Genomic DNA, 25,261 nt, shown 5'->3' with positions numbered 1-25,261 from the left:
TTTCTACTCCTTGCAAGAATTTAATTCTTCCATTAATATAAATAAGGCAGCAAGAAACACCAAGAGCTTTGCTGCTTTCTGCTTCAGAAGCTGCTTTGGTGGATAAAAGATCCCCATTTCCCCGCTGAGTTCTGTCTTCTTTGTATAAACAAGGTATTTTTTTTTTTTTCAGTGAATTTTCTCTTGGAAGCAAAGGGGAAGTCGAGGGAGTATCTGGCTTGGTCTTGGCCTCTGGTTCTTGGTTGGTGGGGTCTCTTCCAAGCACAACAAGATAAAGATGAAGGGGGCGGGGGGAGGCACAGGGTATAATAAATAAGGAAATTCACCCTGATTCTGGAAATGAATCCCAGGAGAATGAGGGGTGTGGGCTATTGTTGGAGACCACGTGGGTAGGTTTGGTCCCAGCCATGGTGGGCCTAGGGAGGGCAGATGCAAGCCCTGCTCTGTCTAACTCCAGCTCACATGGAAGGCTTCCCACAGTCTTCAATGCTCCACTGTGGCTGAGCCTCCCCCGCCTCACTTAACCCTGTCAAGGAAACTGTCCATCATGAGCACTCTGAGGCCAGGTGAGAGCGCTCCTGGGGTAGGGACAATATCCTTTCTTCAGCTCGTGGTGAGCCTGACACCCTGTGGAACTGGGTATGCTTTCTGGGAGGCATAGCCAGCTTTCACCCTGGAGGGAGAACCAGGTGCTGGTGAAGGCACACACATTCTTGCCTCCTCCTTGGCTCCCTGCAAGGGTTAATGAGGCGATGCCAAGAGAGGAAATCCCAAAGGACCAGTGAAGCCACAAGTGGAGAAGGAACGGCTTCCCAACCCTCCTGAACTAGGCCTGCAGACAGAGGCCAGCTCCAACCGCAGGCTCTGAGGCCCGCCAATGACCGCAGCCCCCAGCAGTGCCGAGGTGGCCTCTCTGAGGACTGGGGCTGTGCCCGCAATGCTGTCTGTGTGTTTCCAGTCAGCAGAGCCCCTGTTGGATTCTTAGGGTGTCAGTCATCTGTGCAGCCAGCGAGGGCCACCCAGAAAGGATATTGAGGGGGTCTTGGGCCTGGGAGCTGGGTTTCCACAGTAGCTCCTGCCCCCAGAAGGACTCAGGGCTACGGTATCCTCACCTCTCAGCTCTGCAATTTCCCCTGGACTGGGCATCAGAGGTCAGACTGCAAGCCAGATCCCAGCACCCCAGGTACCAGGCTGGCCTTCACCCGTCATCCTGTGCCCCTCTACCTTTAGCGCCTGCCCTCTTCCACCAGCTGTGGGAGATTAAAGAGGGGCGAGGGATCACTGAACTGGTACCTAGCATGGTATGCAGTGCCCATGGTGCTTGGGGCACAGCATGCTGGGGAAAGGGGCAGGGAGAAGGGTGTGTACCCTGGATAAGACATGCAGCTGAAAAGTAGCAAACTGAACTTCTTTCTGCCCCCAAGTACCCACTTATGTGCAACAGAGACATTAGCCACTCAGGGCCTTGAATCTCTACTTGGTCTTTTCACCAAATAATATAAATGGCAGCCACAGGCCATGCAGGCCGTGGATGGAAGGTGGTGAATTCCCATAGCTGTCCCTACTAGATGCCTGGGGCCAAGGGTTCCTGGAAATAGGGGTGCACGGTCTTAACACAAACCCCGTCAGCATTCCTTCCATCCTCTGTTGATACTTAAGTAAAGGCTGGACCTGGGATGTAAAAAGAATTACACCCGAAGTGATGCTGCATTATCTCTAACTCCATGTCCATAGAGTGTTCCGTCATCATCTTGGCCATTCTCGATGACCCAAAAGTAAGCTGCAAAGGCTCAGTCCCCAAACCCAGACACCAGCTTCACCAGCAGCCCTGGTGGCATGAAAGCAAACTGGCTTCCAGCTTGGAATTCTATTTCTTCCGCAGCACAGGGCCTCTGTCAGGCTGAGCCTTGGCTCCCAAAGAAGCCCGCCGTTTCCCCAGGACGGGGCCTGCAGGTGCCCCTGGGAGTGTGGACAAGTGGGATGCCCTGCATCTTGGTCCTCGAGGTTCCGGCTGCTCTACAAGACGACAGCTTTTGGGGGCAGGTTAGCGTGGTCTGAGGGGATGTGTAGGGAGTACTCGCTAATGAGCGCCGGGGCGTTCTTGAGCATCTCATAGAAGGAGTCCACTGTCTCCCGGTAGAGGCTTCGCTGCAGGACGAAGGGCCGGAAGAGGTTGAGGGGGTCGGCCTTGCGCACGGCCTCAGGGAGTCCCAGGGTCTCAGGCACCTTGCGGTTGCCGATGAAGAAGTGATGGAGCTTCTTCTCGAGCAGGCTCTTCTCCAGGAAGCAGAGCAGCTCGCGTAGACGAGCGTCGAGCTGCCCGGCCTTCCAGTCGGTGGACCGCCGGGACAGCAGGAGGTGCAGCAGGGCCGTCTTCAGGTGGTAGTTGCCCAGCCCGCTGGGGCCGGTCAGGCGGCGCTGCTTGGAGAGCAGGAAGGAGGCGATCTGCAAGCAGGTGAGGTGGCAGGCACCCTCGGGCAGTGCCTTCGATGTCATCCGGAGGAAGTGCCGCTCATAGACAGCAAAGGACAGGAGCCAGTCAGTGCTGGATGCCGGGGTCTCCCCAGAGGGCTCCCTGGGAAGGTGGGAGACAAAGTACAGGTCCGAGTCATCACACTGGATCACAGGAATCAGGTTGAAGGGCATGGACTTCCCTGAGCGGAACCTGATCTTGAGGGACCCCGGGGTGTCCAGCTGGCCAAAGGCCAGGTCGAACTCATACTTGTGGGCGATGCGGTGCCAGGCTTTGGTGAGGGCCACCTGGAACCACCTCATGACCTGCATCGTGTCCAGGTATGGGGAACCTCTGGCACACAGTGGGTCTTCCACCTCGCTGACGGGCTGCGCCAAGTTGTTCTTGCCATGGAGGAGACACAGCAGGTCTTCCCCAAGCTTCGTCTTGCCACAGATACAGCCCAACGTATCCTCGTCAGCCCGGACCACCTTGATCTGGCCATAGCCCTGGCGATTTAAGGGCACCGAGCGGCTGGAGCACCAGAGCTCTGGGCGGAAGTGGTAGGGCTCAGGGGGTATGAAGGGCACAAAGAGTTGGCACAGCAGCGGCTTGTCCACCTGCCAGTTCTCGTACATGCTGTCCACGCCAATGAAGTCCTCCACCTCCATGTCCCTGTCCCGGTTGCATAGGCTCCTCAGGGCTTCCAGCAAGTCATCCACAAAGCCTTCCACAAACTCCCGGGTGCGGGCTGCGTCCGCCGTGGCCCCCCGGATGCAGCGCTCATGAAAGTGGTCCAGTGTGGCCTTGTTGGGCAGGATGATGCCTCGGAGGGGGGCGCCATCCTGGCCGGGCAGCTCGTCCTCGTCCCCGCCCAGGCACTCGGGCGAGGGCCCATCCTGGTGGTCCTGCCGCCACACCTCGATCACTAGGAAGAGGATCATGCAGAGGGTGCTCCACAGGTCCCAGGCCGTGCGGCTCTCATTCTGCTGCTGGGCCTCCTCGGCCACCCGCTCCAGGGCCTCCTTCTCTGCTGCCAGCTGCGCCACCTCCTCCTCCAGGCGCAGCTGCTCTAGATGTAGCTTCTCCTCAAGCACCTGCATCTTGCGGATGATCTCCTCCTCGTTCTCGGGGACCGTGGCGTTCTCCCGCGGGAACAGCAGGGGGTGGTTGATGATGGCGGTGACCACCACTAGACACACCCGGAAGAGCCCCAGCGCCATGGTTGTAGCTTTCCTGGAAACAGAAAGAGACCGACAATCACACCAAGCTTCCTTTCACACTTCTTCTTCCCTGGACCCTCCCACCAACTCCTGCCCTGTTGATCTGGGAATGTCCTACGGTTCTCCCCACACCCCACCCACCATCTTCTCCTCACTGTTTCAGTACAACCTGGAGAACAACAACCCCACTGTCCCACACCAGCAATCCTGACTGAATGACCCACTGTGATGGACCTCTGCTGTTTTCCCAGACATTCCTCTTTCTGGTAGCAGCACCCCACTTTCCCTGGGAACCAATTCTTTACAACTCAGTCCTTATGACTTGGGTGGGGATAAACACCCCCAGCTCCAGGGCAGCATATGATCCAGGCCCAAGACTAGTCCCCACCCCCACCACGTGATTAGTTCAGGACTGAACATGACTCCATCCGGGTCAATGGGAGATGGAGGTAGGGGAACAGGATCATGAATGCTGTTGGCTCCTAGCTACCTCAAAGCAGGGTCTGCCTAAGATGCCAACACAGAGGAAAGTGGGCCCCTGGATCCAGCTATGCCTGAAGCCATTGCCTCTGGCTTATAAATCATATAAATCCATAAACTCTCCTTTATGATGAAGTTGGTTTGAGTTGTTTTCCTATCACTTGAAACCCATATAGTCTTGAATAAGATATCCCCGTCTTCCCCAAATGAATGCTGTATGGCAATGCATCTTTCCTCAGTGCAGTAAAGCCCAATGGACAAGAGGGCTGGGTTCCAAAGCCTGCCCTGTCACTGATTAGGTGTGTGGTGTTGGGCATGTTAAGCCACATCTCTGAGCCCGTTTCCTTATTGTACACCAGGGAAGCATAGCACCCAGAGTTGCTGCATTGATGGATGTCGTGATCCATGCAAATGGCACACACAGCACAGTGAATGGTGCACACCATGTTTTCATTGAACAGCTATGCTTCTGAAGCAGTTTTGAGCCCTTATCTTTCCCTACTGCAAACCCCTCTGATCTGGAAGACCCCACCCCAAATTCGGGTCTTTCCCAGGACAATCTTGGAGACACACCAGTCATTGGTTTTCCTACCATAAGTCATCTGAACATGAAATGGGACATCTTACTTGAGAAATGGGATACTCCGTTCCTCCAGGATAAATGAATATTTAGGTATCAAGGGACTTTTGGGGAAGGACTAACCCCTTACCATCATTGCCATTCACACTCTGCAGCTGCAATATCTCCTGGGAGTTGGTGACAAGTGCAGAATCTCAGCCACACCCCAGACCTATTGAACCACAATCTGCATTTTAATTCCCATCCACATTAACGTCTGAGAAGCATTGTCTTACAGTGTAGGCCGTACATAAGGCCTTCTTTTATCTCAGCAGAAACCTTGGGAAATGACAATGGGCCTTTTCCACACTTGCCCTGCCTCTTTCCTGCCTGAGACCTCAGCTAGGAGAGCAAATGGCCAAATGAGATCCTTGTTGAACAACAAAGAGAATGCAGAGAGCTCCTCCCACCACACCCCTGGTGCATGCCAACACATGCTGATAGAAGCTTCTTTGCGTTGCCTGAGTCCATTCTCTGATCTTGAATTTGCACCCTGAAAACCACCTGTTTTGGTTCTTACCCTAATGGTGCCAAGCAGCAGGTATCTGTCACCAAGTTAAGATCCCTCTGCAATTTCTACTGGCAGCGCCAGGATGTAAATGGCCTGAGTTGCTGCCCAGATGTGACTCCACGCTGTACACAGCTGGATGTGTCAGCAGGAAGCAAACGGGTTGTTTCCACTTGAGGAGGAAGTAGAGGACCGGAGAAAGTGGAGGAAGTCACACTGGAAAGGGATAAGGTGACAAAAAAGTAGGGGGGCAGATAGCCAGCTTTTCTTAACCCAGACAAGGAGCAGCTTGTTAGGTAATTGAGATCAGCCCTGGTTTCTACATTAGAGAAACATCAATGGAAAGTTTTGCCAGGTGGCCCAAGGCAAAGCCATGAGACTGTCGGATGAATGTGAATCGAGTTTTAAGATAAAGGAGTATTAATACTAGAATACCAGGCAGCAGCCAGTTAGGAGATAATTTGAATTCCCCTTTAGTCATACACCTTTGGGCTCAGCAGGTCCTGACAAGTCATAGTAATAGCCCTTGGCAACTCCCAACCCAGGAGGTTGGTTTCCGTGTCAACTCAGGGTAGGATGCCACAACTGGGGAGTGGTGCCATCGCCAAGCCCTGACTAGGAAGTCCTCTCTGCCTGAAGCTTCCACAGGGCTCCCTGTGTTGGTGTCTGCAGGAGGATAAAGGGCCATAAGGGTCACCTTGTCCTGGGGCAGCAAGATTCAAAACTCCAAACCCACTGGAGCAACTGACTCCGTGAATGAGGGGGAACAGGAAGGACTCTGGAGGAGACAGACTAGGTTAGCACCCAGCACGTGCACCTACTACGTATGTGACCTGGACAAATCATTCAACTTCCCAGAAACTCAGTCTCTTCATCTGTAAAATGGGGTATTACCTCTATGGTAAAGCCTGATTGAGAGAGTTCAAATAAAGCACTTAGCAAAATGCTTGCCCCTGAGCAAGTTTTCTTGTAAAAGGGGAGTTGCGATGGGATGGGAAGAGCAGATGAACCTTCCTGCGGGGCTCACGATGGAATGGGCCATACAGATGCCCCTCCAAGGAGCTCTGGCAGGATGCAGGCAGCCCACAATAACACTGTTAAGAGTAGGGTTACAAACAAGACCTGGACAGGAGCCTGAGGGAAACAGTGGAAGGAGCCTGGGCGGTAGAAGCAGACAGGCCTGGGCTTGAACCTTGACTCTGCTCCTTGCTGAGTGGTCTTGGGCAGTCACTTGGCTTCTCTGGAGCACCACTGCAGCAGTCCCTCCTTCAGAGGAAGACTGAGTTAATAAGCGAGATAATGCATCTCAAGGGCTTGCAGATGCCTGGCCAAGGGGAGGCACCTGACAGCATGGGCTCCTCCCCATCTCGGCCTCCATAGGCCCATTTTCTCACTTGTTAAGCACACCAGCCCTGCCTGAGCCCCAGGGCGTGGAGGAACACACGCTCAAAAGTGCTCTGAAAGCACAAACACTGCCTGGGGGTTGCTGTCCCTTGGCACACCCGTTCGGTCCACCCTGCCCCCCAGCAAAGGGGAGAAGCCTTTTGAGCCCTGGATCCTCCTGGAGGTAGAGTTCCCGCTGACTCACTTCTTACTTAAAACATCAACGCCCTCCCAGGGATCAGAGGGGATCCCAGCAGTCATTCTGTTCCTAGTTAACCTCTGCACAGGCTGGCTCTGTCTGCTCAGTGCCTACTAGATGGGGCTGAGTTTGAAGCCTCCGCTACTTCCCCTCCCCAAACCAAGTCACAGGGAACACTGCCTGGAGGCCACAGGGACAAAAATATGAGCGGAGGGAATCTAGGCAGTTAGAATTTTGGAGATTTTGGGGACAGGACAAGTAGCTCAGAGCCTCTCACAAAACCACACACACACACACACACACACACACACACACACACACTCTCTCTCTCTCTCTCTTCTTCCCAAAGGAAGAACCTAACCTCTATGAGGCTGCCCCACACATGTGATCTGAGATATCCACTTGGTGGGTTTGGCTTTGAAAATAAACCTGGGTCACTCAGAGGGCTGGGCCTATCTGCTTGCCAGGAAGCCGGCAGGAAGCCTGCTGAGTTCCTCTCCACCCCGGCCCCTGCCCACAGAGCGTGGCAGCCCATGCAGGTCACAGCTAAACTTAGCTTGGCAAAGGGCCAGGGGCACGGGGCAGCAGGGGCTGGGGCAGAGGTTTGCAGGTGGTTGGCCAGAACCAGTGATTTACTCTGACTGTTACTCTGAGCCTGGCCAGACCCTAGGGGAGAAATCCAAGGTGGCCTCTCCCTTCCCTGGGGTCCCTCACTCTTGTGCCCCCCCCCCCCCAAGACCCCTACAGCACCTCCACCATAGTTTAATCCAGTGGACGCCACTACGAGTTGTCATGCTTCCGTTCATCAAGCCCTTGCTAGGATATGCTGGGCGCTGTACACAGTGGCCCCCATAGCTTTCTAAGCAGTGGGTTACCCCTATTCACAGATGAGTTAACCAAAGCCTGAGACGAGGTGCTTTTCCAGCTAGAAAAGGCACAGCTGGCCAAGGTCCAGCTATTCTGTCTGCCTCTACCTGCACAGCCCAAGCTCTTTCCATGGTGCTAGGTTTACAGAGCACCTACTGTGAGCAAGGAACACACTGTGTGCTGAGGCTGCAGCATGATCCTCGCCAGTAAAAACACCACAGCCCACATGGGGAAGCAGACAGCCACCAAATGAGTCACAAGACAGAATGAGCTGTGGGGCATAAGTGGTGTGTGAGCAACAGGCTACGAAAAGGCAGAAGGAGACAGTTTTATTCCTGTTCATCCGGGACCCTTCCTTGTCTGTAGATCTTCCCTGTGCCCACCTCCTGGGGAGATGTGGGCATGAAACCCCTCAGCTCCACATCCACTTCCCTGCCTTCTTCCAGACACAATTCCTACGACAAACCCAGAACAGTGGGAGCCTGTGCCCAACCCCACGATGTGTTCAATATGCCTTCTACCCCAAAACGCACACCTACCCCGACCCAGGGCTGACTGACTCCAGCTTCAACAGTAGTGGTGCTCAGGACCCCTTTCTCAGCTTCCCAGCAGTCCCGCTGGACCAGTAGCTTTCAAAATGTGGTTCCCAGCATCACCTGGTACTTGTTAGAAATGCAAATTGTCCCGTGCAATCCTAGACCTGCTGATCAGAAATGACAGGGCTGGGCCCAGCACCTGTGTTTGCAAGCCCTCCACATGGTTTTAATGCCCACACAGGTCTTAGTTCACCCCTGCCCAAGCAGGGAAGGCCTGGGGGGGGGGGGGAGGGGGGGGCGTGGGGGCGGGGGAGAGGAGCTGGGTGGGGCTCCGGAGTGTCACTGAAGCCCAGGTTTTGGAGCTCTCCGAGGCTCTGCCCTAGGCCCAGCCTGTCAGATGCAATTAGCTCTGCTAATTACAACAGCAAAGGCAGCCCTGGCCCTGGCCTCATCCTCTGAGCCCAGAGGAGCAGCTGATGTGCTCTCTTACAAAATGGAAAAAGGAGGTGGGTTGAGGGCAGGAGACAGCACTTTTCACCCCAGGGGGTGACTTGGATCCCTTTCTCACTGCTTAGGTTCTGGGCCCTCGGAGAAAGAAGGGGCCAAGGACAACCCAAACTTGATAAGTTTGGGCTGAAGCCCTACTGTGCGCCTGGCCTTGTGCGGGAGTTTTGCAGTTTGGGGGTAATAAAGCCACAAATTCAACTGTCAGAATGTAGTTATACTAACCTAAGCCCTATTTCACAAACCAGAAAGCCGAGGCCTAAAGAGGAGATGCATTTGACTCTGAGGACAGGTGGGTGGAGGGAGAGGTGGTCCAGGCAGGCTGCATATCCTATCTGTCAACCTCACAGGGATTCCCACAGACAGAAGTTGTGAAAGTGATGATGTTTTTCATTAACAGCCCACATTTAGGAAGCTAAGTACTTTGCATGTTTTGTCATTCAATTTTCAGAATATCAGATAGTTGCAACATCCTTATCTCATGAAGAGACTGATGGTCAGGGAGGTCCACTGGGTGGCTTCTAAGATTCCCTGTCTGTAGTTTGTCCCCCATCTCTCTGTTCCCCAAGGGCATGAGTGAGCCCTACCACCCCTACCCCTCTGCCCGAAGACACTGCCCAGTGGCAACCACACAGATCACCCAAGCCAGCTGTCCTCCAAACTCCCCAGGACTTGGAGACATCGGACTGTGAGAAAGGACAGGTTGAATGCACAGCCCCAGTTTGACCCCGAGTCCGGGTTTGGAGTTTGGGTCCTAGCAGCAGTCCCTCTGAAGCCCTGGTGAGGCTCTTCTGTGGTCTGGCCTATCGGCTTCATCCTCATTCTAAGCTTCTAACAGAGCCCAGGCCCCATGCTGGGGTAAGGCCAACTTCCCCGCTGAGTCCAAGGGCACCATCGTTTGTCACCTTCCTGCTCTTTCCTTGTGTCAGTTCACCCACCAGTAGGTCTCTGCCTTCCCACGTACAGCTCTAGGAGGCCCAGAAGCTGCTGTGCCCCTGTCTCCCCCAGGGCAGCAGGCTCAGGGCTGGGCACAATGCAGGTGCCCAATAAATATGTCAGTGGGAGTTGACTTATCACGAATTTGGGAAGAGACGGTCAGATGGAGGAGTGAGATGTCTCCACAAACTCCTTTCTCTTCGCCTAACTCAGGGCCAGTGGGCAGATAGACTCTGCACAGACAATTTGACAAGAGTAGCTCTGAATACACTGCTGCTCACCATGACTGGCTCCCACCCCTCTAGAGCGGGGGTCCCTGTGTGAGGAGAAAGGCCTCGCAGACTGGCCCACGCCCCAGCAAGGACAAGGCCATAGAGCCACCATCGGGGCATCTCTGGCTGAGGTCTCTTTTCACCTGCACCCCAAATAGGGATGGAGGAGAGAGTTTGGGGCAGCAGAGAGGGGCTGAGCAGCATTGGGAGTGGAGGTGGGATCCTGGCAGGCCATAGGCCCTGATAGGAGAGGGAGGGGCAGGCAAAAAAAGGAAGTGGGGAAATAGGAAGGAAGAGGCCCAGCACAAAATAATTGAGAAAGTGGGTAGAAAGGGTGCAGTCCTGGGCCCCTAGCACCTCCCCTTCTCAGCATCTTTGTAACCCTCCCTGCATCCCTGCAGTCACCTTCCACCTCTCCCACTAGGCAGGACCTTAGGCTTGGCCTCCAGCCAGGTTCAACTTCCTCTGACCCGCCATCCTCCTGGCCAGTGCCTCCCAGCTGGCCCCAGTAGCCACCCTCAGAATAATCATAACTAGCATTTATGAGGGCTGACTATGTGCCAAACCTATGCACGGGGCTTACAGAACTGTCTTCCCCATGGTCTTCCCAGGGACTAGAAACAAAGAGAAAGACACCCCGCCTTAGGGAGCACTTGATATTACAGACTATGGTCAGTGGTCCCCAGGACCCGAGAACCAGAGCCCCACTCCCCTCCCTAACCCAGGGGAGATCCCAGGCAGACTGAGCAGAAACCTGGGCTCAGGAGGCCCCAGGGGTCACGACTGGGCCTTGGTGACGGTGGGGGAAGAGAATAAGAGAGCAGAGAGGAGAGATCCCCACCCCCATGCCCAGTCGAGGTGGACCTACCGGTGAGGCCATGGGAAGGTATACACTGTAAGGGGAGTGGCCTTCTCACTAAGGTGAGCTCTGCTGGCATGGCCGCACCTGGCCACACTGGCCAGACTCGCAGAGGGTGCCTGGTCACACCCACCAAAGCACTGAGTTTCCTCAAAGCCCGCTCTCAGAAGAGGAAAGGGTTTCCAAAGAGTCACCAGGATGCCAATCCCATCCTCTGGACTGGGGTCATGCAGCTGGCCAGTCCAGGCACAGGAAGGTCAGCAGCCTGGACTTCCCCGACGTGGGTGGGAGAGCCCACATCCTTCCTGTCCCAGAAGAGGTAGAAGGCAGGGAAGCCATCAATCACCCAGGAAGGACGTGGTGTCCTCCTGTGCAGCCACGCTGACTCCCCACAGACAGCAGGGGCCCTGACCCACGGGACATCACGGAAAATCACAGCGTCTTGGAGCAGAAAGACAGACTGACTGACTAGGCTGGGCTGTGGAAGGGGAAGAGGCTAAGGGATGACAGGGAGGTCTGCCGGCCAAGAGACAAGGAAGGGGCTCCGTGGAGCCCAGGCCCACATCCCCCTTCTCCTTATCCAGCAGTCACTGCAGTAGGTGGCATGGTGGGCCTCAAAAGATCAATCTAAATGCTGATACCCAGGCCCTGTGAATTCGACTTCACTTGGAGGAAGGGTCTTTACAGATGCAATTAAATTGAGGATCTTGAGCTGAACTCAGCCTGGATGACCCGGGTGGACCCTAAGTCCAATGACAAGTGTCCTTATAAAGAGACTGAGGAAAAAGACAGGGAGGAAAAGGCAATGGAAGACGGAGGCAGAGGCTGGCGAGGCAAGGAAGGCTTCTTCCTTGGAGCATTTGCAAGGAGTGTGGCGTAGCAGGTGGCTTGACCTCAGACATCTGGCCTCCAGAACTGCGAGAGGACACATTTCCGTTGTTTAAAGCCACCCAGTTTGTGGTATTTTGTCACAGCAGACCCAGGAGACTAACTCGGTTTCAGAGCTCCATGCACCCCGCTCTCCCCACCTCCAGTATCCACCCTGGGGATGTCACACGAACGGGGCTCCCGGGCCTGGCTAGCATGGACCTGTGGAACCAGCTTCTCGAGCTGCCCCTTATCCCAGTCACCACAGACAGACTCCCCAGCTCTGGGGGGCTTCCTTCCCCACGTCAGAGGGTCCCTATTTCATCCCAACAGGACTGAGCTTTGAGCCTGATGTTCACAGCCTGGCTCCAACCAGCTTCAGGGGACCCCTTGGCTCCTTTCAGTCTGCTCCGGCCACTTCAGATTATCAACTGTCCCCAGACACCTCCTATACTTCCCCACCATTCCCTGTACCACGTCCACACCTCACATCTCTGAGCTCAAAACCCTACCCAACGTCCTCACAGCGAGCCTATCTCAGAAACCGTTTCCAGGCGCCTTCTCCCCTCCCCCAACCCCCACTCCCCCACCCACACACTCTCCTGAGACAAATCCTTTCTTGAAAGGGACGGAAGTGGTGGAGGGAGAGGAAGTATTTGTGAAGCCCCTCGGAGTGCAGGCAGTGCCCGGCCACTTGTGTAGGTGGATCTCATCCTTAGCAGCTCTCTCACCTGAGCTGCGTGTCTCAGGCAGGAGCCCAAGGCACTGAGAGGCTGAGCAACGCCTCAAGGCCACACAAGCAGGCACAGTGCAGAGGAGCTGGAGGCCAGGCCAGGCCTGAGGCTCCAGACGCAGGGCAGTCTCCTCTTCCGTGACCCCGACCTGCCCTTTCATCAGATGAGCTCCTGAGTTCTGGTCTCGTACCACTGCTGCCTTCCCCGGGCAGGGCCAGGCAGGGCTTGTTTGTCTTGCCATTCCCCAGAGTGCCTGGCAGAGACCAAATGCAGGGCTGCCTGCTCACAGCACGCGGGGCACTTGCAATCCTGGGGCCCACCAGATGCTGGGAACGCACCAGTATGCTCACACCCTGCATGCTGGACACACTCACTTTCGAAAGAAATCTTCAAGGCTCCGTTCTCAGAAGGAGGGTTTCCTACAGCAAGTGTGCACCGAAGGGCCTCCCTGGACCCCCGATTCCCATCTGAGACTTTTAGACGTGAAATCATAGGGGCGTGCTAACAACTCAACACGGTGCTACGTGGTGAAGCAGCCCTCAGACGGGTCTGGCTTCAGCTTGCATTTCTCAGTTTCCCTGTCTGTGGGCCCCATCTCACCCACAAGAGCACCTGCACATTGGAGGAGGGAACATTAACACCCACCTCAGGGCAGGCATGCCAAGGCACCCCAAACTTGCCCTCTTTCTCCACCCCCACCCACGCCCCCAAGCAGAGCAGCGAATGCTCAGGACCAGCCACACTTTGGCTGCTGGGCAGGGAGGTCAGGGACAGAAACAGGTTCCAGACAACAGCAAACACACTGGCTAGATGGGGAGGAGACCTGAGGGGGTGGAGCAGGAACCAGAGAGTAATACAAAGGACAACAAAGGGGACACAAAGTTCTCCCCTGCGCACCCGCTGCCCGCTCTCAGGAAGGGCTGGGGTGGATGGAATTAAACAGACTGCTGGTACCCACCAGCCACCTTCCTTATTGGTGGGAACAAGGAGAGCCCAGCTCAGAAAGACAGCCTGGCCTCTCAGCATGGGGAATGGGCCCCCAGGGGTTTTTCACGGCCACAGAAAACACAGTTCCCCTGCCCACCCTCTCCACCCCAACACCTCTTACTCACGTCCTGGCTGAGGGGGATTCTGGCCCCGACACGGAGAAATCCTGGGCTGTTTTTCCCTGTGGCTTGGGTGGTACCTGACACAATGCCTGGGCCCCAGCTGGGCTGGAGAGAGAGGGAGATGGGTGAGGAGAAAGGGAAGTGCTGTGGGCCTCCCATGTAGGAGCACACACATGCTTACCCACTCACACACGCACACACACACACACACACTCATGCTCGGTGCTTGCAGAGATCTAAAACCCCTTTCATCTTAATAAAGGGAAACAGCAAGAGACACAAAGGCAAGGGGGAGGCCAAGCCCGTTGTAAAAAACTTAAGAGCTTGTGGTTGGCTTCCTGGCTTGTGTTCCCTGCTGCAGGGACCTGGGCCTGAGCAACAGGGCCAGGCATCTGCCTGCCCTCCCAAAGCAGGGCCGCGCCAGTCACAGCAACCCAGTTCTTGTCCTTCAAGGAAAGCAGGGGCCTTGACCGGAAGGCCAGGTACAGGCAGCAAGACTACCCCCAGAATCATCTATGAGCACAGAGAGACACCCTCCCTGAGAATGACACAAAACAACACTGACCTACAACCACGTCGTTTTCCAGCCACAGGGATAACGTGATGGTGAGTGATGCCCACGCTCTGCCCTGGCTGCTGCCGGAGGCGGCACCTGACCCATAGCAGGTGTCCTTAAACCAACGACAGGTCCACAGTGGGGTGGGCGGTGAGCAGCCACTGACACTGCCAAGTTCACCGGGACATACTCTTGCCCCGAGGCCACCCAGAAAGAAACAGCCCAAAGCTCTTTAGCTCAGAGGAGCTTACCATGTTGTAGAGGCTTCCCTATGGTAGCCAAGGGGCCAACTCTGGGATCAGAAGGCTGATGTTTTAATCCCCTAATTCAAGATAGAAGAATAGTTCCTACTTATGGCGTGGAAGTCCCATGGTAGTGCCCTGGAAAGGCCATGGTGTTGCCTATGGTACTGGTGATAAGGCCAGGTCTCCTTTCTATTTGTTTGTCCTGCAGGGTGATTCTCAGGTACTCCTTTGAAAAGAGGAGGGTCACCGACATCCCTGCAGCAACTCCAGGAGACGGGATATGGCTAAGATGTCTCCCCCACCTCCATGTTCTCTTTTAAAGGCCTCAGGGGCTGCCACACAGCTGGAGCAGGGCGCCTGGGACCTGGGAAACTCATAGCTCCCCACTCCAGTCTGGCAGCATCCACTAAAAGTTCCTCCTCTCCCTCTGAGCTCCTAGAACAGCGGTTCTCAACCTGTGGGTAGCGACCCCTTTGGGGGTCGAACGACCCTTTCACAGGGGTCGCCTAAGACCATTGGAAAACACATATATAATTACATATTGTTTTTGTGATTAATCACTATGCTTTAATTATGTTCAATTTGTAACAATGAAAATACATCCTGCATATCAGATATTTACATTACGATTCATAACAGTAGCAAAATTAGTTATGAAGTAGCAACGAAAATAATTTTATGATTGGGGGTCACCACAGCATGAGGAACTGTAATAAAGGGTCGCGGCATTAGGAAGGTTGAGAACCACTGTCCTAGAAGGACAAACCAGTGTTGGTGTCTGATGCCCGGCATTAAAGGTGCAGGCACACCATGCATGCTTGCTGAATGAATGCATGAATGAATGGAGTCAGGACTAAGAAAGAACCTTGCCGCCTTTACTCCCAGGAGTAAGAATCCGAAACAGGAGTACAGTGGGAAGTCCTGGATGAAGTAACTTCTAATGTTTTTCTCCTGGGAGGCACCCTGTGATCAGAAAAGCAAAGTGCCAACAGCGGTAAGTGCCTTGGGAAATGTGAGCAACAACCCTTCCAGACGCAGCCCTGGAGACCGACCAGAGCCTGGCTGGCCTCCACGTAACTGCAGACTGACTCACCACCACCATTTACCAAGAAAATAGCCCAGGAATGAACCCCAATGTCAGTTTATCTGACCCCCAGCCGCCTCTCTCCCTGACACCCACTTCCTTGAAATGAAAAGTGAATGGAGGATTGCAGAGTTTGATGAGATTTAGGTAAACGAAGGAGCAGAGAAGCAATCCTAGGCACAGTGATGAGCAAGTCTCCCCTTCCAGAGAAAACCCAACAAGCTGCAAGGCCCTATCACCCGCAGGAGGGTTTAGCAGTAGCATATAGCAACCAACACACCAGATGTAAGCACTGTGCAAAATGCTTCATGTCTGTAGGAGGTATTGTCCCCATTTCACAGATAAGGAAACGAAGGCACAGAGAGGTGAGGCCACTCATTCAATATCTCAGAGCCAGAATTCGAACCCAGGACTAACTTTCTAGTTTTCAGTCTCCCCATGTTGCTGCTCAGTGACCTGGCTTGTGTGTGAAATATCAGACACGCCTACGGGCTTTCCTCCCCTATACTGCTTAGGGAAAGGCAGGTGACAATTTAGGTGGCATTTAGGCAGGAAGCAGGGAATGAGACTTAATGAAGAGATAACGGGAGTGTGACCTGGGACATGAAATGGCTTTTCAGCCCAAAGGATGGGGAAGCCCTCTCCGCAGTGGATTAGGAAAAGGGAGCGAGGGCTCTTCGGGCACTGGGCAGTGGTTTTCGGGGTGGGCCATCAGGAAAGTGGCATGGATGCCCCAGGGGGGTTCTGGAGCAGCATACAGGGGTGTCAGGCATCCCCTGCTCTCCGTCCACACCCTCCATCCCAGGCACACTGTGGTCCTGTCTCCTCAGCGACTCAGGAACAAAGTCTCAGCAAACAAAGGACCTTTTCATGAACTGCAGGCTGGTCCCCTGTCTGCTACTAAGAAGGCTATTGAAACAGGCTCCCAGGAGAACAGTTTGTTATGAGCACGTGGTCTTGCACTAACATGTAGGGCCAGAATTATGGCAACGCCCTCTCTTTGGCTTGATCCAGGCTGATAGGAGACTCTGGCGAATCCACCGCAGGGAAGGCCTGGAGGGAGGAAGGAGTAGCCAGGATGGCTTCAAGGTGAGCCCTCCTCCCAAGCAGTGAGTGTCCCACTGTGTTATCCACCTGGAAGTGAGTCATTTGAAAATTGTGGGCTTTGTATTTTTTCTAGGGATTGCCATCTGAGGATCTCAAGTGCTCTGAATATTATCTGATGCTGGCTGCTACTGTCCCCATTAAACAGATGGGGAAAATGTGCTCCATCAGCGAATATCACAGAGCATGTCACAGCAAGAGGGAACCTGGAGTTGGTGATCTGCCTGTTGCCTTCTCACCTTTGACACTTAGATTTTGTGAGTTTCTGTATGCTACCTTTACGGTCACTGGGCTAGGGTGTCAGCAGAGGCCTGAGGTGGCAGAAAGAGTCAAAGGTTATGGGAGGCACAGATCTGGGTTTGAAGCTCTGTGACTCTGGGTAAGTAGCTTGGCCTCTCTGAGCCTGTGTCTTCACCTATAAAACTGGAATAAGACCTACCTCAAAGGGCTGTTGTGAGGAAGAGAAATAAATATATACGATGGGGCTTGGCTCAGACAGGGTAGGTACTTGATGGATGAAGGCTCCCCCCCCTCCCCCCTGTTTTTTAAAGGCTATTCTACTTTAATGAACAAAAGATCATGACAACTCATTTGAGGACCAGATTCCTAAGCATAATCTGAAAATAATATTCTCTGCTAATGATAAACAATTTTTATTTATAACCCTGAAAAGGCTACATTCATAAAAAATTAGGATCATTTCTTTAGCCACTGATATGCCAGAAGTCAGGGAAGCTATGTTAGAACACCTGAAATTATGGGCAGTTGTGTAAAGCAAAAACTTTAATTGAATACCTTCAAGTTGAAAGACAAGGAAATTCCTGTTCTGAAACCTCTTTAGAGGGAAAACTACCACATCGTCTAGGTTTTTACCTTTCTTTAAGGCAAGGGGTTCTTCCTTTTTTGCAATTTTCATTTGTTGTGCTGGCATTTAACAGTCATTGCTTAGGAATTTTTATCTTAAGGAGAACAGGAGGCATCACCTTAAGAGACATGGTGGAAACCACAAACCACCAAGCATCAGAACTGCCAAGTGAGTTTACTAGTACACACAACGCTGTCTGTCCCCAGGCTTTCCTTTTGGCAGGACACAGAAGACACCTATGGCCGTCCTCTTTAACAGAGGTGTATCTCAGATACCTCCGCATCCCTTCATGAACTACTGGGCAGGAAGGGATTCCAAAGGTTTAACTGAACCATCAGGAATTCCAAGGGGCGTGCTAGAGCTGGGTAAGAGGTGACCGGTGAGACCTTGCTTCTATTTCCAACCTCTGGGGCAGTGGATTCCGGACATTCCTCCTCTCTGTGTGTATTTGACCACACAGCTACATGTGGCCACTGAATCCCTAGCATAGTGCCTTGCCTATCGTAGGTTCACAATACATACTCGCCCAATCAGTGAATGAAGGTTTTCCCTCAGTCAGGCCCCAAAACCCCCCATAGTAAGGACCTAAGTATCCTTGTTTCTCACTTTCTTTGGGGGTGAGGGTGAAGAAGAGGGAAGCCACAGTTCTGATGTCCCCATCCCTGTGTAGAAGGGAGGCCCAGAAGCCCCTGTATGGAGTCATGCTCTTTGCTCCCTGTCACAGCTCAGAGAAGAAAACAAGACTGCAGCTGTCAGCACTGTGCTCTATTCCCTTGGGCCAAACCCAAGGCCGGAAGACCAGCCCCCAGTTGGCTCACAGCCCAGATCTGGGACCTGCAGCCCCTCCCTCTTCTTGCCCGTCCTCTGAGAAACACACCTGTGATGTTAGGCCTTCTGTGCTCCTCTGTCTTACAATTGGGGTGGTTGTTTGTTCCTCCTGGTCTACCTTAAGGTGGAGGTGCTGTTGCCTTGGGCAACAGTGATGTCACCTGCAAAGTGCTTCCATTCTGCTGATGTCATGGGGTGGGCCAACCGATTTGAGGGGGGTTTGCTTTCTGCCAGAAAACACCACAGGTCTCAAACTGCTGAGGAGGATCCTGTAGACCTCTTGGGCACTCCCAAATGACCTTCTTTCTCTCCCAGAAACCTTTCTGACCCTTCTCTCCCATCTGGCTGCCTGTGGCAGGCCAAGCCTCAAACCTGACCTTCCCTCTCCCAGAGCTGACTGAAAGGTCAGGACAAGCAGCTTTGCCCTCAGTTCTGAACAAAGGACACACAAGGGCACTGATGATCTCCTTCTCACCATCTAGGACAGTCTGGGTCCCTGTGACCTTGTCCTTTGCTCAGATCTCAGAGGAGGGAGCAGTGGTACTAATGGGGAAGCTAGGGTCCCAATTTGGCAGAGAATGTAGAATCTCCATTGACCTCTACTATCTTTAAGAGCTCATATGAGCCAGAGTGTCAGTCTGTGCCAGGCACTGTGCTTAGCTCTTTCCATGCATTTTACTGATGATGAAACCAAGGCTTGGAAAAGTCAAGGCAGTTACCTCAATACAGAGAACACCCAACCACTGAGTGGTGGAGCCAGGATGCAACCCAAGTTTGCCCTCCTCCTGGGTCACACCTCCATGTCTCTGGGGCAACTGGAGATGGCAGCTTACTAAAGATGGGCCACGAGGGGGCCTGGACGGAGATAAGGGAGAGCCCTTTAAATTCAAAGAAGCCAACCAGGATGCCCAGGTGGCTGGGGAGCTAAAGTAATCACCTGCCTTAGGACTGCCTGACTCCATGCTGACGCAGGGGCTGCAGTTTGGTGGCCAATCTTGGCCCTTCCACTTCCCCCTGCAGCAGTGCATATTAGGGACCAGGTTCCTCTTTTTGTGGTTGGCTACCTATTGACTCATCCAGGCCACCTGACTGTCCTCTTGATTTGCATATAGCATTTACCCCTGTGGCCTGAAACTCCAACCCTAAATCTGCCTAGTAGTTAAACTTATGCAAATGCAATTTGAGTGGCTGGGAGCTAAAACTTATAATGCACTAAGCAAAATAAATAAAAATTGCTCAATTACAAAAAAGAAAATGGGGAAATCCTACCAGGTAAACACTGACTTTGGGGAACTAACCAAGGAAATGCACATAGCCAGGATTCTGGAGTACTGGTCTACCTGGCAGGTGTTTCTCCACTGGTGAGAGGCCTACAGAGGCAAACAAAGCCCCATGCTTTTGGACATCACTCCTCAACTCCCCTCCGCCCCCAACCTTGACTCCAGCTTTGTTAAACACAAGTTGCCTTCTAATCTTTGGTTTCCCACGTGGCTTGCCCAGGATGCAGGGAACAGATAGCTTGCCCAGGATGCAGGGAACAGATAGCATCCAGTCTGCACCACAAGGTCTCCTTGAAAAATAAAAATAAACTAGCATTCTGACTTGTATACCCACTTCTGGGAGCTTTCTCAAGGTAACTCAATAGCCAAAGTCCAAACCACTCTGGAAATTGTGGAGATAGGGTTTCTGAGTGGGTACAACTAAGAGCCAGACCCTGGGACGGGTCTCATGATCCAGGTAAACACTACCGTTATGGGAATTTGCTGGGCCAGCCCTTCCCAAGAGACATTAAGACATTGAGAGCCCGGCCTGTGTGGCTCCATGGTTGAGTGTTGAACTATGAATCAGGAGATCGCAGTTCGATTCCCCGTCAGGGCACATGCCTGAGTTGTGGGCTCGATCCCCAATGTGGGGCATGCAGGAGGCAGCCAATCGATGATTCTCTCTCATCATTGATGTTTCTCTCTCTCTCCCTCCCCCCGCCCCCGTCCCTTCCTCTCTGAAATTAATAAAAATATATTTTTTTAAAAGTCATTGAGAATTCCTTATTGGCTGAGAAGCCTGGTTTGTTTAACATGCTGTCTGTCTCTCTGTCCGTCTGTATGGAGAAAAATGCGCCACTCCAGCTAATTAAGTGCTGAGATGTATAGCGCGGAAAATAAGTGATCATAAAGATGGAGCTGTGAGGTACAAGTTTTGGGAAAGGTTTCCTGAATGAGCTTGGGAAGGGTGCTTGCAGGTGAACAGGATCTGGAAGGGGATGGGGCTGGGGGGAGGGGCAGATGTAGGAAGTGTCAGGACAGCATGTTTAGACACTTCCCACTTTGTTCCATTCCTGGGGGAGTTCTCTGCCTAGGTGAGGGCTCCTGTGTAGCTGTGGCCTTTTCCCTCTGTGCCACACCCAAGTGGCACTTACTCATCACCCTCATGCCAGGCCCCAAACTGGATTTGCCACCTCACACCGCCCAGTTATTGAGAAGTCGTCTGATGCTTGGGCCAGGCCTGCCATCAGTCATCAAGGCTGGGCCTGCCTTCTTCTTTCTGTGCCTTTCTTCTGCCAGAAGAATTTCCCATCATTTCCTCTGTCTGAGCTGAGAGTGGATGTTTCTTCCCTTGATAAAGAAAGAAAAAGGCAACTGCTCTTCCCTCTTTCCCCCCATAAGAGACCTCAAGCAAACGGTTTTTAAGCTTAACCTGCTTCTTGTGCTGGGAATGCTGCTCAGTGGTTGGGACTCAGCTTCCAGGCTCCTGAACACTTTACTGTGCTGTGCCTTAGTTTCCTCATCTATAAAATGGGGATAACAATACCTAATGTCATAGGGCTATGGTGAAGTTTAAACGAGTTTAATACAGGCCACGTGGGTTTTTTTGGGGGGGGAAAAAAGCCCAGAAAATGTTAAGTCCTTAATGACTGTTGGTTATCAAGGCTGCTGTGTGTGGCTGGAGAGGTGGAGTACTGCTCAAGAACACCCGGCGGGGTGGCGAGGATAGGTCCAACTCACGTGCAATTGCCCAGCTGAGTGCCCAGGCCGTGTCAAGATGAGACTCCTTTTTCTAAATGGCACCAGGGAAACACCTTCTTGCCTTTAGAGGGAGCACCTTTTTTCTAATTCTCATAAAGGATGGAACCAGCAGCCCTGGGGGTTATTTTTACCCTCTCTCAGCATCCTCCTGGCGATATCCTCCTCCCCAGCAAGACTGGATTAGAGGGGAGCCCAAGATGGACTGGTCTCAGCCGTACATAAGGACCTGCTCCTCAGCTCCCCAGCACACCGGGTGCACTTGCCCCCACCTAGGACATTTCTGGGTTAAAGCCTCCCCCCCAAAGCCCCACAGGCTGCCCTACTCCCTCATCCCCACTGAGGGGACTCTCAGCCCCAAACATGGAGTCACAGAGGCTTAACCTCTGAAAGGACTCTCCTCGGTCACTGTTGATGGCCACCGTCTCTGCTGAATGATGGGCAGCGCATACCTACCGAGGAGCTCGAGTTGTTGGCAGGTTCCTTCTGACTTCTCAGTAAGCTCCATTTCCCTGCTTCTCCTAGCCAGCGAGTCTCTGAGGCCAGGCAGAGCAAGTCTTTTCTCAAGTGAGAATACTTGAGATTCCTAAAGGTCACAGCCCTGAGCCGCCAGGCCTCTGATCCTTAGGGGAACTATTGCCTGTTCATTCCTTTCTCCCTCACAAGCATACCTTTCAGAACCTGCTCACCATTCCACCTCCCCCCACCGTGGACATGTACCCATCTGGCAGTGGTGGTATCCTTCGAAAGAAGAGACATTAAGAAGGGAGTTTCTGTACTCCAGTGGACGAACTCTACTCTTCCTGGGCTCTGTGCCCAGGATGCTTGTCACTGCCTCCACCAATATGTGTACCCCCTCCATCAGACAGAACCTCCCCCGCACACTTTCTTTCTCTTTATTGACCCGAGGAGCTCAAGAGGGAAAAATACAAAACTAGGTTCCTCCCAGACAGTGCCTTCTCAGATGGACAAGTTTGCCATAAGTCTCTATCCAGCAGTTCCTCCCTGAACTTGCCCTTGGATAAAAAGTCCACCCACATACCCTCCTCTTTGTTCTCCTCATGGGCACTGCAGAAGCTGAGAGCCTGTTCCTGGAAAGGTGACAAGTTCTGGGATGAAGGCATCCGGTTAAATTTCAGATCCTTGTCCCCTGCTGGCTCGAGCTTGAAACTGCTGCATCCTTGACAGTTCTGGAGCCGGAGGATGGCACTGGAGCAAAAGCCTTTCCATCCACCCGGGAGCGAAAGCAGAGTCAGTACAACCACTTCACGGTTACCCACAAGTGGAAACCATAGGTTCAGAATGGCCTGGAGTAGCAGCAGCAGACGCAGGGAATTAGCAAACAATGAAAGCCACTTAGGCTGGAAGGAGGACTCAAAAGCACAGCCTATTATGTTATCAGTCAGGAGGTGAAGGGCAGCAGTTCTACAGTGTGCCGTGCCATTTACTGGTGTAACCTGGACCTGGGCCTTGCACAGGGCACCAATTAGCTTTACCTGGCAGCCTCTCCAAGGCAGAGCTGGTTTTTGAAAGGGAAGGGCCCTTGGTCAAATCCAAAAGAGGAACAAGAAAATGGAATACAACTCCGAAACTGATTGAGATCCCAAAGCCCGGCGCCAGGCTCTGCCAAGTACCTGGTGCTCTTCTAGTTTTGAAAGGAGGCTCCTTCTCACACTAGACAGAGGGGGGAAAGCAAAGTGCTATCACAGAGAGTAAAATATTTTCCCTTCCTGGGGCAGCATTTTTTTTTTTTTTTTTTTTTTTTTTTTTTTTTTTTTTTTAGAGAAGGACCTTCTCCAATCGGAAGCCCTGCCCCAGAGCTTTCAGATGGCACAGAAAGGTGGAGACACTGGGAAAGGTTGGGGTGAAGTTATGGGTCAGATGGCAGAGACCTTGCAACCCCAAGAGAAAGTTCTGCGCAGCGTGGGATCTCCTTCACTAAGAGTCTCAAAGAGGAAGCGGCGGGGGCTTGGTCCGGCCCCAGCAACCTCACAGTTTCACTACCCTAAACGGAGAAAGAATAGCAAGCTCCACTCCTGCTCCCTCCTTCCAGGAGGGGGAAGAAAGCGGGAAGAGAGCTGGCCGGTCTTTGAGCCCCAGTACTCAGCTCAGACGGTGAAAAGTAACGGATCGTCGGGCAGGAGGAACAAAGACGTGGTCCCGCTTCGGGCGCTTGGAAGAGGAGCCGCCCGCCCGCGATGGGGGCTGGAGCCCAGAGTGGAACGCGGGACCCCGCGCAGCGCGAGGAGGAATCGTGAACCGCAGGGGACAATGCGCCCGGTTTGGCACCGGCGCTGCACAGGGTCTCCAGAGTCAGCCCCTGACATAGGGACCTTAGGAGACCCCCTCGTCCCGCATGCAGCCCCGGCACCCCCGCCCCAAGACGCCATCTCGGCGCAGCTCCGCCTCGGCCCCCGTGGCCATCGCCTCCTTCCACCTCCCACCCACGAGGAGGACGCAGAGCCTCGCGGCCGCCGGCAGAAACTTACCTTTAGCCTCCGTCCAGCTCGCCGTCGCGGGAGGACCGCGCGGGCCGGCTGCACTCGGGGTCCCCAGGGCCTGGGCGCCGCTGTTTGCTGCGTTTGCAGCGGAGGTCCGGGTGGGCGACTAGACGATCGGGGGCGGAGACACCCCGGCCTGCTCCCGCCTTCTGGCCTCCATCTGCCGCGCTCTAAAGGGCTTCGCAGTTACTCATTTCCTGGATGTCACAGAAACTTTTCCTCCTTATAAGAACGAAACACCCGCCTCTCCTCTCAGCCACAGCCGCTCCTTAAGGAGGAGCGCGCGAGTTAGGGACGCCGGGCCCAGGTCCGCCGCGGAGGTCTGTCCCTTGACCGCCCCCCGGGAACTCCAGAGGGGGCAGCAGAACTGGAGGGTGACCAGGAGGGACGGGGTCTGGCCATCAGAGTAAACGGGGGGAGGGGACAGGGAGTCGGGGAGGACTCCCTTAAAAGTCGGTCCCAGTGGATGCTCACCTAACCGTGCGTTTTCCGCCCGCGCATTGTTTGGGAGTTGGATTCCAGGGGACACCTCTTTTGTCCTCTGGAGGGAAATATAAATACAGAAACAGTGCCGGCCCTTTTCTCCTCTTCGGCTGGAAAAGCTTAAAATAACTCACCAAATTTCATGATAAACGAAGGCATCTTGCCTCTCTCCCCTAGTAACTAAGCACAAAGGAAAGCGAGGATTTTAGATGCTTTTATCTGCAGAGGGCGCTTTAGTTTCCAAAGTCTGGTAACAGTTGTGAAGTTGGCTAGACTTCTGTTTTAGACACCAGGGAACTGAGGCCAGGAGGGCAGCACCGCCCTGGTGGGACTTAGCGGGTTGAAATCCATAACCTATGACCTTTGTGACCTGCCCAGATTCCACAGCCAGCAGAGGTGACCAGGAAGGGCTGAATTAATCCTACATAAAGTTGCTTTGGGGGAGTCAAACACCAGTGAGGGCAGGTTGGGGATGTTAGGAGAACACCCAAGTGATTATCACCATTGCTACTCCCCCCAGAGCCCAGTCCTCCCTCGGGGGCCTGAACCTCCCTCCCAGGACCCATACCTCCATCCGGGCCTCAGTCCTACATCCGGGTACCAGACCTTCATGCCAGGGCCCAGAATGCCATCCTGGGGACTAGTCCTCAAACCCAGTATCCAGTCTTTTATCGGGGTCCTACCTCCATAGTAGTCTAGACCACCATTCTATGCCCCAATGCCCCAACTTCTGACCCAGACCTTCCTTAGGGGCCCGAACCTCCCTCCCAGGGCCCATACCTCCATCCAGGGCTCGGACCTACATCTGGGTCCCACACCTTCATGCCAGGGCCCAGAAGGCCACCCCAGGGCCCAGACGTTGAACAAAGCATCCAGTCTAGTAGTGGGGACCCAGAACTCCATCCCTAGTCCAGACCAGCATTTTTTGATCCAGAGGTCGAGCCAGAATCCCTCCCAGGTTCTAGACCTCCCTCCGGGGCCTGTACCTCCCTCTCAGGGCCCATACCTCCATCTGGGGCTCAGACCT

General features: G+C 53.6%; 2 protein-coding genes across 6 annotated transcripts in view; one reads left to right on the top strand and one right to left on the bottom strand.

Annotated features, from left to right (window-relative positions):
* On the bottom strand, positions 1-23,877 carry LOC118669764 (inositol 1,4,5-trisphosphate receptor interacting protein). 5 transcript variants are annotated; one of them, XM_036336062.1, is made up of 4 exons: positions 23,740-23,877; positions 13,552-13,653; positions 5,295-5,498; positions 1-3,688 (listed from the first exon to the last, which is right to left on the bottom strand). In XM_036336062.1, the coding sequence occupies exon 4, from the start codon at positions 3,673-3,675 to the stop codon at positions 2,017-2,019; it is 1,659 nt and encodes a 552-aa protein (XP_036191955.1). In that variant the 5' UTR covers positions 3,676-3,688; positions 5,295-5,498; positions 13,552-13,653; positions 23,740-23,877; the 3' UTR covers positions 1-2,016. The 5 variants fall into 5 exon arrangements, with proteins under 5 accessions (XP_036191955.1, XP_036191956.1, XP_036191954.1 ...); XM_036336063.1 differs by lacking the exon at positions 5,295-5,498; XM_036336061.1 differs by lacking the exon at positions 13,552-13,653.
* The window catches only part of CFAP58 (cilia and flagella associated protein 58), a 103,765-nt gene continuing 96,034 nt past the window's right edge, over positions 17,531-25,261 (top strand). Inside the window, exons 1-2 of the mRNA XM_036337372.1 lie at positions 17,531-17,570; positions 23,034-23,830. Of these exons, the coding sequence (XP_036193265.1) occupies positions 17,531-17,570; positions 23,034-23,830 (837 nt within the window). The remainder of the gene's footprint in view (positions 17,571-23,033; positions 23,831-25,261) is intronic.

This window comes from Myotis myotis, unplaced genomic scaffold (assembly GCF_014108235.1).
Source record: "Myotis myotis isolate mMyoMyo1 unplaced genomic scaffold, mMyoMyo1.p scaffold_m19_p_15, whole genome shotgun sequence".
NCBI lineage: Eukaryota > Metazoa > Chordata > Mammalia > Chiroptera > Vespertilionidae > Myotis > Myotis myotis.
This window is presented reverse-complemented; position numbering and strand designations above follow the sequence as displayed.